General features: G+C 44.0%; 1 protein-coding gene and 1 long non-coding RNA gene across 6 annotated transcripts in view; one reads left to right on the top strand and one right to left on the bottom strand.

Annotated features, from left to right (window-relative positions):
* Positions 1-20,652, bottom strand: part of ATAD2 (ATPase family AAA domain containing 2) — a 94,168-nt gene that overhangs the window by 7,923 nt on the left and 65,593 nt on the right. For 3 of the 5 annotated variants that reach the window (XM_038390812.2, XM_038390809.2, XM_038390810.2), the window contains exons 22-26: positions 19,374-19,533; positions 18,870-18,992; positions 18,621-18,773; positions 10,825-11,256; positions 7,631-7,764 (exon numbers count right to left, since the gene is read on the bottom strand). In XM_038390812.2, coding sequence (XP_038246740.1) covers positions 7,631-7,764; positions 10,825-11,256; positions 18,621-18,773; positions 18,870-18,992; positions 19,374-19,533 — 1,002 coding nt within the window. The remainder of the gene's footprint in view (positions 1-7,630; positions 7,765-10,824; positions 11,257-18,620; positions 18,774-18,869; positions 18,993-19,373; positions 19,534-20,652) is intronic. The other 2 variants (XM_038390814.2, XM_038390813.2) reach the window with 1 other exon arrangement.
* On the top strand, positions 1,979-5,417 carry LOC122458599. Its single transcript, XR_006278665.1, has 3 exons — positions 1,979-2,107; positions 3,026-3,173; positions 4,454-5,417. It is a non-coding gene; the product is annotated as an uncharacterized LOC122458599 (long non-coding RNA).

Here is a 20,652-nt window from a genome sequence, read left to right as displayed (position 1 = left end):
AAATTTGAAGGGATTTAGTCTGTTTCATATAAAAAAAAGTTATATTACTTCTACAAATTAGGTCTGAGCCTCAGGATAGAGGAAAAGTTGTAGAAGGGTGAAAGTAAAAAGAGAAAGTTACACCACTAGGTGAGTAACAATGGTTCTTTGAGATGTGTTCCCCTATGGGTGCTCCACTGTAGGTGTATCTCTGCCCCTGCATCTCTAATTGGAGATTTTTGATAGCAGTGTCCATTCATCCTGCACATGCGCTATCCCTCCCTCGAGGCTATCTAGCACTGCGCAGACAAACCCCCTCAGTTCCTTCTCTACTGCAGAGTCCCATATTTACTCCTCGGGGAATTCTGCGCCACTGCACAATGCAGAATTTGCACAGAATTCCATGTTTCTCATGTAGAATTGGGACCACAGAACTTCTGGCTGCCACTAGACTCTGCAGAGCCCAGCTCGCAGTGAGCAGAGCGCCCAGCTCGGCGGGGATGAAGGCTCTGCACGCTCTGACTGCCTTGCTTGATCCTCATTCTCGGGGGGATGGGAGAGAGCTCAGGAGACCCAGCTGTGGCAAAGAGAGAAGACGGGCATAGCTACACCACACCACAGCACATCCCCAGGGGAGACAGTAAAGAAGCTGTGGGGGAATAAAGGCTCTGGGGGTGCCCCATGGCTGGGCTCTAGGAGGAGAGGGGTGCGGTGTCTGGTCTTTGGGGCCAGGGAGTACCCCATAGCTGGGCTCTAGGGGAAGGTGAGTACAGATGTCTGGACTCTGGGGGCCCATGCATCCCCTCCAGCACCCCTCAACTGGAACTGGATTGTCATAGGGGTTTCTTTAGCTCTCTAAAAATCTTTTCTGTTGTGTATATTGTTGACATACTTGCTGACAGGTATTTTGAAATAAATAACCAAAATAATTGAAACTGGAATGATTATAGTGTTTTGTGACTACATATGCAGAATTTTGCAGAACTTCAAAATATTATGTGCAAAATTTTTATTTTTTGGAGCAGAACTCCCCCAGGAGTACATATTGAGAACTCTGAAGTAGAGGGGAGGAGGGCAGGTTGTGGAGCACTCATAGGGACACGCATCTCAAAGAACCATTGTTACTGCACACAGTGAGTTTCTTTTCTTTCCTTTTCTCTCCTCCTTCTTCTAGTAGTGTCCCTATGGGTGCTCCACTGTAGATGACTTCACAGCAGTATCCCCCATGGAGGGCTTGGGCTTCAGAATGGTGTCTGTTACTACAGAGAGTATTCAAAGGGAGGTCTAGTCAAAGCTCTAAGAATTAGGTTAAGATCCCAGGTTGGAGTATGTGGTCTCATATGTGGGAAGAGATTCCCAGTGCCCTTAAGGAATCTATCTATCTATCAATGGGTGAATGACTACATAATATCCAGCTACTTGATGGTGGAAGGCTGTCACAGCTATGAGGTATACCATAAGGGAGCTAGGCGAGTTTTGACTTTTTGAGGTCTAAAACGTAGTCTAAAATCAGAGAAAGGGAGGATGAGGCTGGGTCTACATGCTTAGAATGACACCAAATTTGGAATCATTTCCATTTTTGTAGATAAGTATGTTGAGTGGTCAACTTTCATCTGTGTAAAAAGAAAAGGAGTACTTGTGGTACCTTAGAGACTAACAAATTTATTTGAGCATAAGCTTTCGTGAGCTACAGTTTTCTTTTTGCGAATACAGACTAACACGGCTACTACTCTGAAACCTTTCATCTGTGTAGCAACACATTTTTCACCTCGTCAAAGCACTCAACCTCTAAGTCTTGGAACCAAGAAGGAGCCAAGCATGGAGGCGGAGGATCTGCAGGTTGGGGTGAAGGATCAGGCTGTCATTTTGAGAGAGTAGGTGAAGAATGGGCCAAAGAGGAACATCTCCATCTGTGCCACGTAAGAGAACCAGACTTGTCTTGGCCAGGAGAGGGCAATCAGAATAACGCTTGCTTTGTCTCACTGACTTTTCAACAGGACTTTGGCTAGAAGAGGAAACCAGGGGAAAAGGCATACGAGTACCACGTGTCCGCAGGAGGATGACTGTCTCCCAGTGAATGGTTCCACAGACTGGATCCGGAGCAGTAACAAGGACATTTCTTGTTCTGGTAAGTAGCGAAGAGATCTGTAGTCAGGATTCCCCAAGGGGTGAATATGTTGCAAAGCACCTCTGAATTCAGTTCCCATTAATGGTTGTGAGAAAAGTTCCGATTGAGACTGTTGGCTGATATGAGCACGTTATGAAGGATGCACCAATTCCAAAGTTTGAGTGCTTCTGTGCAGAGGGAGAGAGATCTGGCACCCCCCGTGGAGATTTATGTAAAACAGACAGGTCATATTTTGTGTCATGACCTTTGTGTGGTTATTCTTGATGAACAGTAGAAAGAGTGCACAGACATTCTTGACAGTCCTCAGCTCCAAAAGACTGCTATGGAGGACTGATTCTGTGGAGGACCACTTGCCCTGAACCTTGCAGTTATATAGGCGGGCTCCCCAGCCTATCAGGGAGGCATCAGTCAGAGTCAATGGTGGTGGTTACATGAATGGAATGTCTGCTCGAACACTGGATGGGTCTTTCCACCAGTCCAGGAAGTGCCATATTGTGGAGAGCATTGATAGCAGTTTGGTTAGTCTGCCTCTGTTCAGGGAATACACAGAATGGAGCCACATCTGAAGACACCTCAAGAATAGTCAAGCATTTGGACTGATCAAGAGCATGCTGCCATATAACCTAGCACTGCACGCAGTTCCTGCCAATGTTTGGGGGCTGGCTGGGACCGTCTCTATGAAATTCATGAGGGTGGTTAGCCTGTGCAGCAGGAAGAACACTCTCACTTGTACTGCGTCGAGTTTGGTACCAATAAACTCCAGTCACTGTACAGGGATCAGTGTTGATTTCTGTATGTTGAGTTGCAGGCTCGGCTGTGCAAGGGCATCTGGGTGGCTCGTACTGTGTCCTCGAATGAGGAAGCCTTAAGGAAGCAGTCATCCAAATATGGGTAGATAACAATACCCAGTGTTTGCAGGCAAGCCGCCATGACAGAGAGAACTTGGAGAATACCCTGGGTGTGGACAAGAGGCTGAATGGGAACACTCTGTACTGATAATGATCCTGGACAGCAACGCTTTAGGAGACAGTCTGGCAGACTCTCAGAGACACTAGATGCCTGCAAAGTATGTGATCCGTATGTCACCCAAGGATCCCAATACAACCATTGGTGCGGGGGAGGGGGAAAGGCATAGGTGGTGGAGGTGCCCAAGGAAGCCTGTACCATGACTGCACGTCAGCTTAATGAACTGATGGCCTCGGTGCTGGCATCTGCAACAGTCTCTGTGCCGAAGTCTGAACCCACCTCGGTGCCATGTGGTGAGAGACAGTCCCTGGGTGGTGGTGAAGCATGCCCTTCGAGGTGACAGACTGGGAGCCCCTAGAGTAAGGACAATGGGCCTAATGGCACGCCCACACAGTCCAGAATGGCCACTGCGCCGGCTGCAGCACCATGGGGGGCACTTGAGCTGCCTCCTGCCTATAGCGGCACCGTTCCGACCAGTGCCGGCGGTGTCTCAATAGTAGGACTCCACCTCTGAGTCCAATGACTGAGACTCCAAGCATGGAGACTACAGCAGTGCCCAGTGGGACAATGCCGGCGAATGGTGCCGAGGGGAAGGTGAGTGATGCTACATCCTTGCCAGTTTGCCTCTGGACAGCACCGTGCTCACTTGAGGTGCCAGAGGTCTGTCTTGCCTGGCGGGGGACTGCTGTGCAGTCATGGCGATCAGGTCCCTGGTTGCCTTGAATGTGTCCGGGGTGGAAGGGAGCTCCAACTCCTCCACCTGACACTCTAACAGGGGAGTCCATTGGCACTGGACTCAATGGACGCTGGTGCTGGCCTGAAGTCACCAGTGCTGCCTCCTGTGAGGTAGGGCCGGGTGCCCCTGCATGGGATGCACATCACTAGCGCTGTCTGTCCCAGCTGCTCTAATCGTGGGCGAGCGCCCTCTATCAGTCTTCTTGTGAGGCACCAGTGAGTGCCAGCCACTGAAGATGCGAACTTCGATGCTAGGGAGGGTTGAGGCTTTCTATGCAAAGAGTCTTTCCTTGGTGCCATAGCCTCTCTAAACAAGGCTGTCCCACTCCGCATGGACGTGCTGAGTGCCGGGTCCAGCTGGCCAGGGGCCGGTTGGGGACAAAGGGCTGCCTTCATGAGGAGTTGCCGAGTCTCTTTCCTTCTTGGTTCTGTGGCGGAATCCCTTGCAAATCTTGGATCTGTTTGATAGGATTCCCCCAGGCACTTCAAGCATGGGCTATGGAGATAGCCCTTTGGCAGGTCACACACAGTTTAAAACGCTGGGATTGATGCATGCCCTGAACCCCAAGAGGGGGAAACAAATGGGGGGAGGGCCCCAAACACAAACTAACTGAACTACAACTAGTATTATTTAACTATTTACAGGCTGAAGAACAGAAACCACTAGGGGAATGCTTGCCAAAGCAAGAGAAGAAGAGATACTCAGCTCCACTGACCATCACTGGCAGAACTGAGGAGGTGGTGGGTTGGTAGGGCCCCATATGCGGCGCCATAAAGGCGTGACTCCAGGGGGCACCTAAACCAACCCGAGTGATATCGCTAGGGGAAAAACCCTTCCAACAACTGTGCACATGGCGCGCACGCACACGTGCACACCCCCCCCCCCGACCCCCCACTATTTGGGATGGATATGAGCAATTACTCGAAGAACTACTGAAGGTTAAAACATAGACCGCTCTGGTTAGCCCGAGAAGCTATAATGAACCTCATTATTTAAGCTGTGTATCTGTCTCTGTCTGACCTCCTTGGCCAGATTCCAGATAAGAGCCCCAACTCCTTCCAGCAGCCAACTCTTATCCCCCACCTCTCAAGTCCTTTGTTCTCAAGCTGGTGAATGTTGCTTAGCTCCTCTGCAGAAAGGTGGGGAAATCTATATCCCTCTGAGTCATTGGTTGCTAGGTGTCTATGTCCAAGTGACTGGATTTGTCATTGTCTTCTCAGATGCTCCACTGATACGGGGCCTAAGGCTCAGACAGCTAAGCAACACCCCCATCTATGTCTTTCAGCCTGCCAAGAGAAAATAGCCCTTTCCTCCCTTTTAATGGCTAACAATGCAGAATATGGGGAAACTGAGGGACACAAAATTTATAGAAAATTAGTCACATTTGGCATAATTGCTAAAATCACATTTAGCTAGGAGAATCTGATAGTTTCAGATCCTGAAAAGAGATGAAGGAGAAGACTTCTTCCCAGGAGGTTGAGCTGCTTGTGTCCCTTATTAGACAGAATAGCCTTTGGGTGTTGCTGCCTTGTTCTTTCAGTAGCCGCTTATATCACCGAAGAGTTAGGTGGTGGGTGCGAGAATAAAATGAAGTGGATGGAACAAAGTGACGCTTCTCAGCCCTCTTTTTTTTGGGGGGCGGGGAAGGGTGAGAAGCACAAGAAGCAGAAGTGTGCCACACCAGCTTTGCTGGGTCCCTGATGGCCTTGTTGATTAGGAGGGTCATCCAGCTAAAAGGGACTGAAAGGCTGCACAATGTCCAGCAATTGTGCTGAGGCTCGTGAACTTCCACAAACTGAATCTGGAGCTTGGATACCACCCTGTGCATGAGCATCTGCTACTGCCTCATCCAGTGAAAACGATTAAATCGTCCCCAGAACTAACTTGCCTTCATCTTCCATAAACTCCAACGGGCTGGTTGGTGTTGGCCAGGCAACAGAAAATAGGGCTCATGTATCAATCCCTGGTGTCTAGGGTAGGGCTCCCACGGCCCTCAGCAGTGCCAGTACGAGAGATCAACTGGCACAGGAGAAGGTCCCCATAGCACAGGGTACAACCTGTCCCTTGCCAATCATGTCTGGCCCAAGGCTCAGACCTTCTAAGGGCTTCTGTGCAGGGCTGCCTCTACCTGCTGCTACAGAGATGCCTGAGGTGCTTCCGACTCATCAGAAGAAAAGGCCGGATCCTGGATTACTTGTGGGACGGACAGTAGCAATGTCGGCATACCAAGGCTGACAGGTGGGGTGGGAGAATGACCTGCATCCTTGGGATAGCCTCTTCCTTTGGAGTAACAATGACCCGGAACAGAGATGGTCCCAATGGAGAGCAAAAATGTTCTCTGCGAGACATAGGTCTCAGGCTGCCCTGGGATGAAGGGAGAGTCCATTGGCGGATCGTCAGATCTGGGGACACATTATAGGCACCATGTTGACTCTTGATATGGAAGGGAGCACCAGAGGCTGTTTGTCCTTAGCCACTGGAACCAGTACTGGAACTGACAGATCTGTATCCTTGAACGCCACTTTCTCTTGCCAAGATGATTTACTTGTGCCTAAGTCCCTAGTACCCATGTGTGCAGGCTTTCCTGACTTTGACATGGCCAGGAAGGGAGCCTCTTTCTTCGGGGCAGTCTTTGAAGACTGTTTATCCCTATGCCTATGAACATGCCCCTTAATCTCATGGGAAGCCTTCTTTTTAGGCTTAAAAGTCTTAGTCTCCATTCCTGCACTTGTGCTTAATGGGGCACTGACTGCTTAATAAGACTAATGTATTGGGGAGAGGGGTGGAGGGAGGAGAGGAAGCCCCGGCCCAGATCTGACTGGGGGACTCATTGCTTTCTCCATCAAGTAATTAAGCTTTGGCTCCTGACTCTCTCAAATTCTTGGAGGAAAAGGAGCAGCACACGCTGCACTTGGCCAAAATGTGCTCCTCACCTAGGCAGTAGAGGCAGCATTGACATGGATAACTCAGAAAAGAAGCGAGGGCAAGAAGTACAGTTCTTGAATCCTGGAACCCTGGGCATAAACCCAGCCTTCTCAGAGGGGAGAAATTCTCCAGAGTGGGGAACAAAGGGGAAACAACTAACTACACTATACCAGAAAAATACTAGTACACACTATTTACAATATATTTATAGAAATGATGGAGTAGACGGGAGATAAGTATACTGAGGATTCAGGCTCAGACCATGCAGCAGTAAGAAGGAACTGGAGAGGAATCAGCCCACCTTTTATGCGCTCACTTTGGAGTACGAGGATAACTATGGCGCAGTATAGACCAATGGCCACTGCTTGCCAAAAATTCAAGATTCAGGAGCATGGTGCACATGCATACCCACATGTGAAATACACATAGGGACCATCACTCGAATTAAAATTGTAAAATCATGGTTTGAGATAAATCAGTTAAGTACATATTACCACCTTATCCAAACAAACTTGGCGAGAGACAGATAACTGGAGCCTGAAGCTAACTTACTATGTTTTGAATACATTCCTACCAGAAACAAGATCTTTATATTAGGAACCTAAGTTTAAAAAGACTTTCATGATCATAGTAAACACTGTATTAATAGCTAATACTACTAAGAGCTTTTAAATATGTGGTTCCAAAATTTAACAAGCCCTTTTATAAATTAAAATCTGGGCAGAAACTGATCTTTTCTAGAATTTAATGGAAAGCAGAAATAGGCCACTACCATTTTCATCAAGGAAAAAGTAAGAGCTATAATTATCTCATAATCTTCAATTAACCAATGCCAGTTACAGTAAATTAGCTTATTTAACCCTACTTCAGTTTCAGAAAATAGAAAGTATACATACCTTAAGATCTTCATAGTCCACAATGAGAGGGGAAGCTGGCTCAGTGAGGATCTCTATGGCTCTCTCAGCACTGATGAGCTGCTGCTGTTCTACTTGAGAACGTCTACAACGGGTCATACGAAGTACACACACATCTAGGATGAAAAATTAAACTTTAAAATCAGGATTTCTGTCAAACTATCTGGATTAATTCATGGATCAAAGATCCAACAGTTTTGTTGAACTAGACTAGGGTATCATCTCTCTCTGGAGTGCCAAAGGCAGGGTTTCAAAACGGAAATTGCATTGCCCAGTGATTTCCTGTTCTTGGCATTTCCCAGTTTGCGATGTTTGGTTTGTACTTCTTTTCCAGTACACACAAGAGGCAGTTCAGACTTCACCATGCCATGTCCCAAAAAACCCTCTCTAGATGAAAGCATCTAAAGCTGTAATGAAATGCTAAAATCTTATTAGCTGATTAAGCATAAATTCTTAACTGTAACATCTTACAAACTTAACTATATACATAGATTTCAAAGCAGGCAATATAAAAAAAATCATTCAAATGGTTTCTCAAAGGGGGAAAGACTGGGGAGAAAATTATAATTAGGTAACATTTATAGGCACACAGAAATTGCTATTTTGAATCAGATCCACAGTCCATCTAGTCCAGTATCTAACACTGGATACTTCAGAGGAAGGTGCAAAAAACCTTACATGAGGCAGATGTGGAATACGTTAGACCTCCCCCCCACGCGCCCAATTAATCCCTAGCAGTTAAAAGATTTAAATACTGGAGCATAAGGTTTAATATCTCTTCCAAAATTGTTATCATTAACAACTCTGGATATTCCTATTATCCATAAACGTGTCCAATCTCTTTTTGAATCTAGCTAAATTTTTGGCCTCAACACCATCCTGTGACAATGAGGTTCTACAGTTTAATTGCATACTGTTTGAAAAAGTATTTCTTTATACTGGTTTTGAATTTGCCATTTCTTGATTTTATTGAACATCTCCTTGATTTTGGGTCAAAAGATGAAACCAGAAACTCCCAATCTACATCCCCTCTTAGTCTTCTTTCAAGGTAAACAATCCCAGTCTCTTCAATTTCTCTTTGATTAAGGGCATGGAAAAATTCTTATATATTTTCATCGCCTTTTTCAGAACCCCCAATTTTATAATTTTTTTTTATTGTATTTGGCCACTGCACACAGTATTCTAGAGCAGTGTTTCTCAACCTTTTTGATACCAGGGACCTGCTTGCTGCTTTTCTAATCTGCGTCAGGGAAATCTCAGGGACCGGCGCTGGTCTACGGACCAGTTGTTGAGAAACACTAGAGGAGACTGCACTGCTGAGTTATATAATATTTTCCATGTTATTATCCATCCCATTCCTAATGCATCCTAATATTTTATTTGCTTCTCTGACTGTAGCTATACATTGAGAAGAGGTCTTCACTGAGTTGTCTACAATGACTCCCAGTCCCTTCCCAAGTTGACATAATTAATTTAGAAAACTGTAAGATATACGAGTAGTTAAAAGTTTTCTCTCTGATGTACCTCAATTTGCATTTATCAACAATGAAGAATTTCATTTGCCATCCTGTTGCCTACTCTCCTTCCTTGATATGGTCCCTCTGAAGTTCCTCAATCTATTCTCAACTTGACTAACCTAAATAACTTGTCTTATGTGAAAGTTTTGCTACCCTCATTGCTCACAAACATTAATAAATAAATAATATGGAACCAGGATGCACCCTGCAATTAACCTTTCACCATGATGAAAACTGACCCTTTATTCCTATTTTGTTTCTGGTCTCTTAAGCAGTTTTTGATCTAGGACCATACTTTCCCGCCGACCCCCTCCCTATTTAGTTTCTTCAGTAGACTTTTGTGCAGTACCTTGTCAAAAGCCTTTGAAAATAAAAAGGAACTACGTCAACTGGTTCCACTTTATCGACACTTTTTTTTTCAAATTATTTTTTCAATCGATATACCACCTATAGATCTAGGACTGGTCTGAATTCCCCAGATCACTGCTACTGCCTCTTCAATATAGACACCATTTGCTATCATTCTCTGGATTTTGACCAGTCAGACATCTGGGATATAGCAACCAGTTATGGACAAGAAAGCAGGGAAGGAAAAATTTAAAAAGGAGGGAAACAGTCAGTCCCCCCTTTCTTCCTAAAAATTAGTGCTGTTGCAATCATCATTTGAACATTGTACTTTCAAAGGATACTTCTGATGAGAACTGCATGCTGAGCCTGTCATATTTTGTAAAGATGTTGGTGCTGGATAAATAAGAAAAATAAGGGAGGAAGTAACGTATGTGGATTTTAGTTAAGCATTTAATTGAAAACTCTGAGAAACCTCTCAATTACCACCACTTGCCTGGATATGAGCAATATTGCATAAATTGGAATCTGGCTGAAGGACTACAGACAAAGGGCTATTACAAATGACCAGTTATCGGGATGACAGAAATGTTTCTAATGGATACTGAACCATTAGAAACTGAACCAACTTGAAGAAATACATGCAAATACATCTGAAGATGCTAATCTGATGGTAAAGAATTAAGTCGCAGCAACAGAAAAAGAAAAAAATAAAATCGGACGCCTCATAAAAAGGCAAATTAGACAAAAGTCTAGAAAATAGTAATGTCAGGAGAGGCAGGATAAGAGTGGATGGTAAGTTAGACACGAGTTTGTACGGTGATATCGCAGCATAAGCAAGGCAAGGCAAGTTTGAAAAAATACAGAGGCATCACATCGCAGGATAGAGAGATAACAGTCCTATCTCTGGTATAACTCCACCTGGATTATTTGATTTAATTCTGGGCACCGTGTTATCAGGAAAATACTAATATAGTAAAAGGAACTGACTGAAGAGCAACAGATGATTAGGTGCAGCTAGAAGGACTGACTTAAGAGGAAAGACTTGAAAGTTAGCCAACTAAGTTTAACTTTGTTTTAGTGATGACAAGAGATTGGTCTAGTTGGAACATTTATAAAAATATTTGAAGGATATCAACATTAAGAATGGAAAAGCATTATTTAGAATAATAAAAATATAAAATAAAATAGGATGAAATTGAGAAGTTTAAAATTAATAAATGTACAATAGGAAACAATATTTCATTAATAAGAAGAGGGGATCAATGAGCTATTAGGTCTTTTCATCTCTAGATTCTGTGATTGTCCACTTACCATTGCAATCTCTCTCTTCAGAGTTTTCCATTATTTGAGAATTAGGAATTTCTCCATTACATCCTTCACTTTCCCTTCTCAGTTCTAAAAATACAGGAATCTTATTGGTTTCCTTTTCAGATCCATGCTTAGCATTGTCACAGATGGCTCTCTCTTTCCCACCTTCTGCCTCAGATTTGTTTTCACAACCATTTGTCTGCCATTCCTGAAGAGCAGTTTCCTCCTCTTCTACTGAAGAATCACGTGCGACCTCAGCTTCAGTCTGATCCACACTAGAATCATGATTTTCCAGCAACACTTCATCACTCTCAATTTCATCCTGCTCTTCTTCTGGAATTTTGTTCTCTTTATTGAACTGAAAAATCTTCCTCCTCTTTTTTATACTACCCAAGGACCACCTATTCTTTCTGCGAGGCTTTTTCTTTGATAAAACTACGAAAGAGTTACAAAAAAACCCAGGAGTAACCCAAAAATATTTGTCAAAATCATTTTTCAAAATTTTTATCTACATCCCAAGTCTTTCTTACTTGATGAGCAAGAAAAATGACCAGAGAAAGAAGGTTACTCACCATGTGCAGTAATTGAGGTTCTTCGAGATGTCTCCCCCTATGGGTGCTCCACTGAAGGTGCGGCAGCGTCCCCTGTGCCTGGGATCAAAGATCTTCGGTAGCAATGCCTGTTGGGCTGCACACAGGCTCCTCCCCATCTCGCGCTGTGGATGGCATCTATATATAGCACTTCAGTCCAATTGCCCTCAGTTCCTTCTCTACCACAAAAATCATTTACCTCTGAAGCAGAGCAGAGGAGGGCAGGTAGTGGAGCACCCATGGGGCACACAGCTTGAAGAACTTCAGTTACTACACAGGGTGGGTAACCTTCGCTTAGTCTTCAAGTAATGTCCCTATGCGTATTCCACTGTAGGTGACTGTAGAACAATGCCCCTAGATGGAAGGCTGAGGCTTTACAGTGGCGTCCAAAAAGGAGGAGAGAACATTGCATCTTAGTGAGGTATCTGATGCTGCATCATGGGTAATTGCATAGTGTTGTCTAAAAGTGTCTGTGGATGCCCAGGTGGCCACTTTGCAAATGTCAGTGATCAGTACATTGTTGAGAAGGGCAATCTAGGTGAAGAGTGAGTGGAATGCGCTCGAGTTCTGGGTGGAGGTAGCTGGTTGTGCAGTTGATAACAAAAGGTGTATGTACTGAGAAATCCCCTCAGAAAGACGTTGTTGGGATACAGCAGCTCCCTTCGATTGTTTGGTGGTTGAGAGGAATAAGCATGGTGTTTGTCTGAAAGATTTATTCCATCAATATAAAAGGCTAATGCTTGCCTAACTTCCAAGGTGTGTAGCATCGCTTCATGTTGATTGGTATGTGGCTTCGGGAAGAAGCAGGGAAAGTGGATAGGTTAGTTCAAATGGAAGGACGACAGCACCTTAGGTAGGAATTTTGGATGTATGCATAATGTGACCTTGTCCTTAAGAAATTGCGTGTACGGCGGGGGTAATACCATGGGAGCATCTATTTCTCCTATTCGTCGTGATGACTACGAGAAATGCTGTTTTCATGGAAGGATGAATGAAGGTGCATGTTGCCATAGGCTCAGACAGTGGTCTGGTGAGACAGTGCAAGACAAGGTTGGGATCCCAGGGTGGAACAGGATGTCATACGTGAAGGTAAAGGCTCAAAAGGCCTTTAAGGAATCTCGTCATAAGCAGAGTGTGTGTGTGTGAGAGAATACAGAATAGACATTATCTTGGGGTGAATGCTGTGATGATGGCCAAGTACACACAAACGGAGCTTGTAGATAGGCACAATCTTTTTAAGATCTAGAATATAATCTAGAATGAGAGGTAACGGGAAATTCATCACTGAGACATGATTGGCTATGCACCAGGATAGGAATCTTTCCCATTTTTGGATACAAGTAGGGCGAGTCATGTCACGTGTGCTATTTAAGATAATCTCTAACTGTCTCTGCTGAACAGGTCATATCTGAATTCCAAAACCATGAAGGAGCCATGCCTTTAGATGAAGGAGACATAGACTGGGATGGAGGATTCAGCCCATGTCCTGCAAGAGAATGTGTGGAATCAATTGCAGGGTTATCGGAGAACATACCGACATATGTAGGAGGTAAGGATACCAAATTTGCTGTGGCCACGAGTATGACTCCAGCTCATTCCACCTGTATTTTGTGAAGTACCTGGAACAAGAGGGGAAAAGTGTGGAAAGGTGTAGAGTATTAGAGCATCCCACATAATGAGAAAGGCGTCTCTCAGAGACCCATGGCCTAGACCCGCCTATACAAAGAAATCTATGTGGGGAAATCCCCAGCAGTTGAATATGTGCTGAAGAACTCTTGTATCTAGGTCTCACTTGTGGTCTTGTGAGAATCGTCTGCTCAGCGAGTCTGCCGTGGTGTTCTGGTGTCCAGGCAGATACGTGGCCGAAATGTTGATGTCGTGGTGGATATACCAGTTCCACAATTTCAGTGCTTCTAAGAATAGCAAGTGGGACCTCACTCCGCCTTGTCTGGGGATGTAGAACATGCAGGTGATATTCTCTGTCATTACTTTTATGGCCCGATGTCTGATTAGCGGTAGAAAATGTCGGCACACATTGTGACCTGCTCACAGTTCTAGGTTAATATGCATGGAGGATTCTGCCGGGGACCATCTTCCCTGCACTGTGGGGGTCTGAAGGTGTGCTCCCCAACCTATTAGGGAAGCATGGGTTGTTAGAATCAGGGATGGTGCAGGTTGGAGAAAAGGGAGCCCTATTCAGACATTCTGGAGTTGTGTCTAGTGTAGAGTTTCCTTGGTCTTGATAAGCATGGTTAGGAGTTTGTGAAGACTGTGAGGTATGTACACTATGCATAGCCACACTTGGAGACAACGCATGTACAACCTGGTGAGTTTTACCCCGAACATGGCTGCTGCCATATGGCTGAACAGCTGTCTTGGCTGAGATCTGCAGGCTGTTTCTCACAACGGAGAAGAGGTTGACTATTGTAGAAAATCTGTGAGCTGAAAGGAAGGCTCTGGCTTGTATTGCATCCTGGTGTGCCACAATAAACTCCAGATGTTGTACTGGTGACAGTGTCGATTTTTGTATGTTTATTTGAAGGATGAGATTTGAGAAAAGGTTATCTTTATCATTAGCTTTCACATTTCATGAATTGCGTTGGATTCGGATGAGCCTTGAGAAGACAGTCACCTAAGTATGGGAATATGACGATGCCTTGTTTGCATAGGTAGGCTGCACTGTGAGGACTTTGGAGAATACTCGGGGGGCTGTAGAGAGTCCAAAGGGTAATACAGTAGAACCTCAGAGTTAAAAACACCTCGGGAAGGGAGGTTGTTAGTAACTCTGAATAAAACGTTATGGTTGTTCTTTTAAATGTTTACAATTGAACATTGACTTAATACAGCTTTGAAGTTTTACTATGAAGAAAAATGCTGCTTTCCCCCCATTTTTTTTTGTAGTTTACTTTTAACACAATACTATTCTGTATTTCTTTTATCTTTTTTGGTCTCTGCTGCTGCCTGATTGTGTACTTCCGGTTCCAGATGCGGCATGTGGTTGACTGGTCAGTTCGTAACTCTGAGGTTCTACTGTACCTTGTATTGGAAATGATCAGTCCCCAGGATGAATCTGAGGAAATATGAGCAAGGTGTATGATGATGTGAAAATATACGTCTTGGTGGTCAAGGGCCGAGAATCAGTCCCCCTGATCCAGTGCTGGGATAACGGTTGATAGCGTAACTATCTTAAAGCGTTGCAGTTTGATGAACTTGTTGAGATTTCGTAAGTCTAGGATCGGTCTCCGTCCTCTGGATTTGTGTTTGATCAGAAAATAGTGGGAATAAAAACCTTTTCTATGTTGGGATGGGACTGGTTCTATGGCTCCCAGTCACAGAAGGTGATTTATTTCTTCTTGTAGAAGGTGTTTGTGAGAGGAGTACCTGAAGAAGGATGCAGAGGAGAGGTGGGAGGGATTGGAATGGATTACCCTTTGATGAATATTCCAGGACACACTTGTCCCAAGTGATTTGACACAATGATGGATAAAAAGGGGCTAAATGGTCACCAAACTGGTGGGTTATTAAAGATGGCTGCAGCAACTGGAACAGGGGAAGGCTTCTTGGGGCCTCGACCAAACCTTCAAAACTGTTGTTTAGAGAGAGGTGCACGAGAGGTAGCCCTTGAGGCGGCATTTGTCTGCGCTTCGGTGAGGGTCTCATCTTCGTTGCATGTCATACTGATGATGAGGGGTGAAAGGTGGAGGTCGAGATCTCGAGGTATGCTGGTATTTCACCTGACATCTCTTCAGCGCTGATGTATATATGCTGAGAGCGCGGAGAGTCACTCTAGAGCCCTTTAGAGAACGTAGTGACTCATTCTTGCATTCGGCAAATAGCTTGGAACCCTCAAGGGTAGGTCTTCAACTGTACTCTGCACCTCTTTAGGGAATCCAAAGCGGTGAAGCCATGATGCTCTTCTCATTATCATGGCTGTTGCGATGGAGTGGGCAGCTGTGTATGCAGAATCCAGGGAAATTTGTAGTGCCATGCAGGCCAGATGATGTCCTTCAGACACGTATGCCTGCAATTGCTCCTTCATATGATCTGGCAGATGTAGACAGAATTCCTGTATCTCAGAATAGTTCATATTATTGTATTTGGCCAAGAGAGCCTCATAACGGGCAATACGAAACTGGAGTATCGCAGAAGAACATGCTTTGTGACCGAATAAGTCTAGTTGCTTCCAGACCCTGTTGTGGGAGATTGTCTGGGGTGGTGTTGGAGTCCTTTCTTGGGTATCACACTGATGACCAGGGAGTTTAGAATAGGATAGGGAAAACATTTTCAGATCCTTAACGGGGACATGATATTTTTTGTCCACTCACTTGCAGGTTGGTGGGATGGACACTGGAGTCTATCAGAGCACCTTTGCAGGGTCCAACAGAGCCTCATTAATAGGGAGGGCTATCTTAGCCAATGTGGAGGCGTGTAGAATATCAAACAGCCTGCGTTTTTGCTTTTGACTTCCCCAGTGGGATCTGGAGAAATTCTGCGGAATAGTTCTCGAAAGTGTCTGAAATCATCCGCTGATGTAGAAGATGGTGGCGTGATGGCCTCATCAAGTGAAGAGGAGAAGCGGAGTGGTGGTGCAAGTTCTTCCTCCGTTTCTTCCTGTTGTTCCTTCATCAGTACTGGAACAACATCACATGGTCAAGAGATGGATGAGAATGGCGATCGTGCATATTTCTGGCTCTGCTCTATGGGCGTTTTGGGAAACTGCGCCCTGTTCATAACCCATGGGTCCCAGTAGGGCCAATGCAGAGGAACTGGCATGTGGGGTTGCATCCATGGGGGACTGTACCAGAGTCCTGGTTTGGTTTCAGGCTCTGGATAACATGGATGAGCAGATGATTGTCTTGTGTGGGTGTTCTGGAAATGTGGGTAGAACGGAGTACTCTTCATCCTCGCTGGGGAAGGGTGGTACGGTTTTTGGTGTTGAAGGGGATTTGTGTTGTGACTCCGGGGAAGAGGCATAAGCTATCAAGAGCTTGCTATGGAGGAGCAGAGACTCAGGGAGTATCAAAGTTGACTAGGTCCCATGGATATCTGTACTCCTGTGGAGCAGGCAGGAGCATCATTGGCACCGGTGGCTGTTTGGAAAGTGAAGGAACTATCAGTGCCAAGGATGGAGTGTATTCCCTTGAGTGGCCAGTAGATGGTGCAGATAGTTTGCCCGGTGCCGAGAGCCTCATTGGTGCCAAGGATTTGGTCGGCGCTGAAGCACCCAAGGTTGTCTTGGATGAGGCACCTGGTACCATTTCGGAAGCTCTTGCACTGTGGTTCTCGGTCCCGAGAGACAGTATGTACATCTGTGGTCCTGCCCATTTAGGATCCCTGGACTTCAGTTCATCTCCAGTACCAGACGTACCCGGACAGTCATGGGAGCGAAGTTTCACCCCTGATGATGTTGAGGCTACTGAACTCATAAGAGATGGCTTTCTCTGAGGTAGCTCCTTGGAAGGCAATGTACTGCCTGTTTCTTCCCGTCTAAGCAGGAAAGAGGCTTCCTCTTGGATGACTGGTAAGGGGGTTCCGCTGATGACCAAGCCAAACGAGAGAGCCATGCCGGAAAGGTATCAGGGCCGGAGTCTAAGCTGGCAGTAGAGAACTTTCTATGAGGAGAAGTTTCAGTCTGAGTTCATGGTCCTTTCAGGCCCAGGTGCTCAAGTTGATGCGGTGGGTGCACTTCTGTGCGACGTGGCCCTCACCGAGCCAGTGGATGCACCACGAGTTAAACGTCGCTCTGGGAAAGGTCTCCCGAAAAGAGAGGCACCTCTTGAACTTTGGAGATCCCAGCACAGTCCCAATGGGTGGGGGAGAGCTCTCATTTGGGGAGGACGGGAAACACGGAAGCATAAGGTAATGGGGAGGGAAGAGAAAAAAAATCTTTTAATTATTATTATTTTTTTTTTTAAGGGGAGAAAATTAATGGAAATGGCTAAACTACTAATGTAAGATAAGTTAATGAGAGTATCTCTAAAAGTTAAGGAGGTAGAAGGGCTCTGCTCCTGATTTGGTCCCAGACCAAAGGCTGTTGAGAAGGAACTGAGGATGGTTGGACCGCACAGTGCTATATATTGATGCTGCCCACGGTGCAAGACAGGGAAGAACCCATGCGTAGCCCTGCGGGCACTGCTATCAAAGATCTCCAATCCTAGGCACAGAAGGCGCTGCCACACTTACAGTGGAGCACCCATAGGAACACTACTCAAAGAAGTATTTTAATGCTAGACCTTGTCTTGACAAGTCACAGGTTTGCTATTAGCTTTAAAAGCATTAAAAGTTAATTATGCAACAGCATACACAAAATGTTATCATCTTAAAATTATGTGGGGAGAATTCTTACGTTATTAAATTATATATAGTGACAAAAAAACTAAGCACTTTACCGAACACTAAATAAGACCCATTCTCTGGCACAAACCATTTATGCCACTGTGAAGACAAAATATTGGGACAACTATTCAGGTAATTGCAGATGTAGACAGATCGTTAACAAGACAACCAAAATCAGAACAGCTTATCAAGTAAGTGGTTTTATGGGCAGATTTGAAGAAGTGACTGCAACTGTACAAGGTTTAGGAGTCCTTCTACTAGACACTTTCCAGATTGCATATGAAACTATACCCAGAGCTACTTAACTTGCATGGAATAGTTTGCTTACGTCTTCCACAATGGAAGGACCCTTTGTTTTGACTGAGTGCAATACCAAAGAACATGGATGAAATCCTGGTCCCAGTGAAATGAATGGGAGTTTTGTCATTGGACTTCAGTGGGCCCAGGATTTCACAATATATCGTCTAATCTGGTTTACACCTAAATTGAACTGGAAGCTAAACTTATTTGAGCTTCAAGTCCTTTTCACAGTGAAGGGAAAAGGTAGTAAATATGAAATATATACCCTTCAGATATCTACAACTTATGCTTCCACATTCATTTGCTTATTTTGCAGCTGTTTGGTCATTCTTGTTTGGAGTTACAGTAAGAAGCGGGGATTTGCATTACAAGGAGTATTATGGCTCAGATTTGGGGGAGCTTTGGGTGAGGAAGGGAGGGAAAGGTCATGGCAGGGAAGAAAAGGTTTAAGGTGGTCTCCAACTGAAAGAAAGATTTGAGAAGTCTTCAGAAACTGTTAAATATGGAAAATTTTGTTTTAAGTATTCACAACTTGACCAAGCATGTCCAAAGTCTTATTAAGAGACCACTTGCCATTAGAAAGGAAAGGTGAGCTGGAATCCACAGGCATAGCAGGTATCTTCATTTTTTCACTACACTCAAGATCCAATTTCTTACATTCAGATATAGAACTCTGCTTTGGCATCACATAATAGTAAGATGGAGCATATTTTGAAGAGCTGCAACCTTGAAATGAAAAACAGTTATACAGTAAAGGATTGTCCGTGTTTCTTGATATAGATATTTAGACAAACTTTAATATCCTTGGCATTAAACACACACCTCTTTTCTTGCGAGACTCCTGAATTTCTTCACACAGTTGTTCAAAGTCTTCATCCATTTCTTCCTTGACTATTGCATACGCTGTATCTCTCAGAGTACAGGCTCGATGTCTGATGAGACGATCTGAAAGTTAATGGGCAGAACTAAATACTTTCCAAAAATGTTCTTTGCTTTTATCACAGACAAAAGTTCAGCTCTTCACTATTAATTACATTTGTATTTTGAAAAGATTGTTTCAGTTTATAATTTTAGCATAACTTATTATGAAATAGGGAGATATAGAAAGAATAGTAATAATTAAACCAGAAGAAAATGCTAAATATCAATTTAAATTAGCATCAGATAATTCAGGCCCAAAGTTTAATACAATAATACTTAAAATCTAGTGAGCAATGTTCCCCAGTGGATATTAAGTTATTTAATCCACAATATTAAAGATACAGTATTGTTACCCTATACATTTTTAAAGGTTGTTTACAATAATGGAATAAAATGAATTCTCACCTCCTGGGTCTCTATCTGGATTGTACTCTAAAGCATTGCTACAGATTAGATCAATATCTTTCAGATAGTCTCTTGCAGTCAGATATTGGTGCAGGTCAATTTTACAGATAACTGTTGAAAGATCCATTGGCTGTTTGATAACTGTGACATAATCAGGTACCTACAAATGAAATATAAAAATGTGTTCAAAAGTTTTGTGATTAAACTTTCTTCACAGCTGACAAATTAAGGATCATACACCCTCAGTTAAATGAGTTGCCCCAAACAATGCTGGGTATACATGTTGTTTGTCTACAGAAATTCTTCAGATTTACGATGAGGTTTCTTGAAAATGGAAGTTTTGATATCATGTTATATACAGTTTCCAAGTTCTTATTTACATTGAAGATGAAATCCGGTATTATTTTGCCATATATTCTTGTTGTATTATAATGGCTTCATAGTAACTTATTTCTAAATAACCTATAGTTGCTGCATCTCAATTCCATGCCATATTTAATCTGACAGATTTTAATCAGACATTCAAAGTTTTAACCCTTCTCTCCCTCTAACAATATTTCTAAGTTCAATTTTCTTCTGTCAAGATTGCAAGTGGTTCCCATAATTTCATAAAGCAAAAAAAAAAAAACCCAAAAAACTAAATCTATTACCTTCATGGCCCTCGAGGGAAACTAGACATTGTACAACCTAGCTCAGCAATGAGATTCTCCTCAGCTTCTCTCATAAACTCTAAGGCTAGAAAGGACCATAACGATCGTTTAGGCTGATCTCCTGCACAGAACTATACCCCCCACTCTTGTAATAGAGGACTCAACCTCTGGCTGAGTTACTGAAGTCCTCAATCTATATTTGAAGATTTCAAGTTACCGAGAATCCACAATTTATTCTAGTTTAAGCCCGCAAATGACCTAGGCCCCACGCACAGAGGAAGATGAAACCCCCCAGGGTCTCTGCCAATCTGACCTAGGGGGAAATTCATTCCTGACCCCAAACATGGTGATCAGTTAGACTCTGAGCATATGGGCAGGACTTACCAGCCATACACCTGGGAAAGAATACTCTGTACTAACTCAGAGCCGTCCCCATCTAGTGTCCCATCTCCAGCCGTTGGGGATATTTGCTAACAGCAGTCACAGATAGGCCATATGTTATTGTAGGCATCTCATCATATTATCCCCTCCATACACTCATCAAGTTGTCTTGAAACAAGTTGTTTTTTCCTCCCAGTACTCCCCTTGGAAGGCTATTTCAGAACTTCACTCTTCTGATAGTTAGAAAT

The sequence above is a fragment of the Dermochelys coriacea genome, chromosome 2 (assembly GCF_009764565.3).
Source record: "Dermochelys coriacea isolate rDerCor1 chromosome 2, rDerCor1.pri.v4, whole genome shotgun sequence".
Taxonomy (NCBI): Eukaryota; Metazoa; Chordata; order Testudines; family Dermochelyidae; genus Dermochelys; species Dermochelys coriacea.
This window is presented reverse-complemented; position numbering and strand designations above follow the sequence as displayed.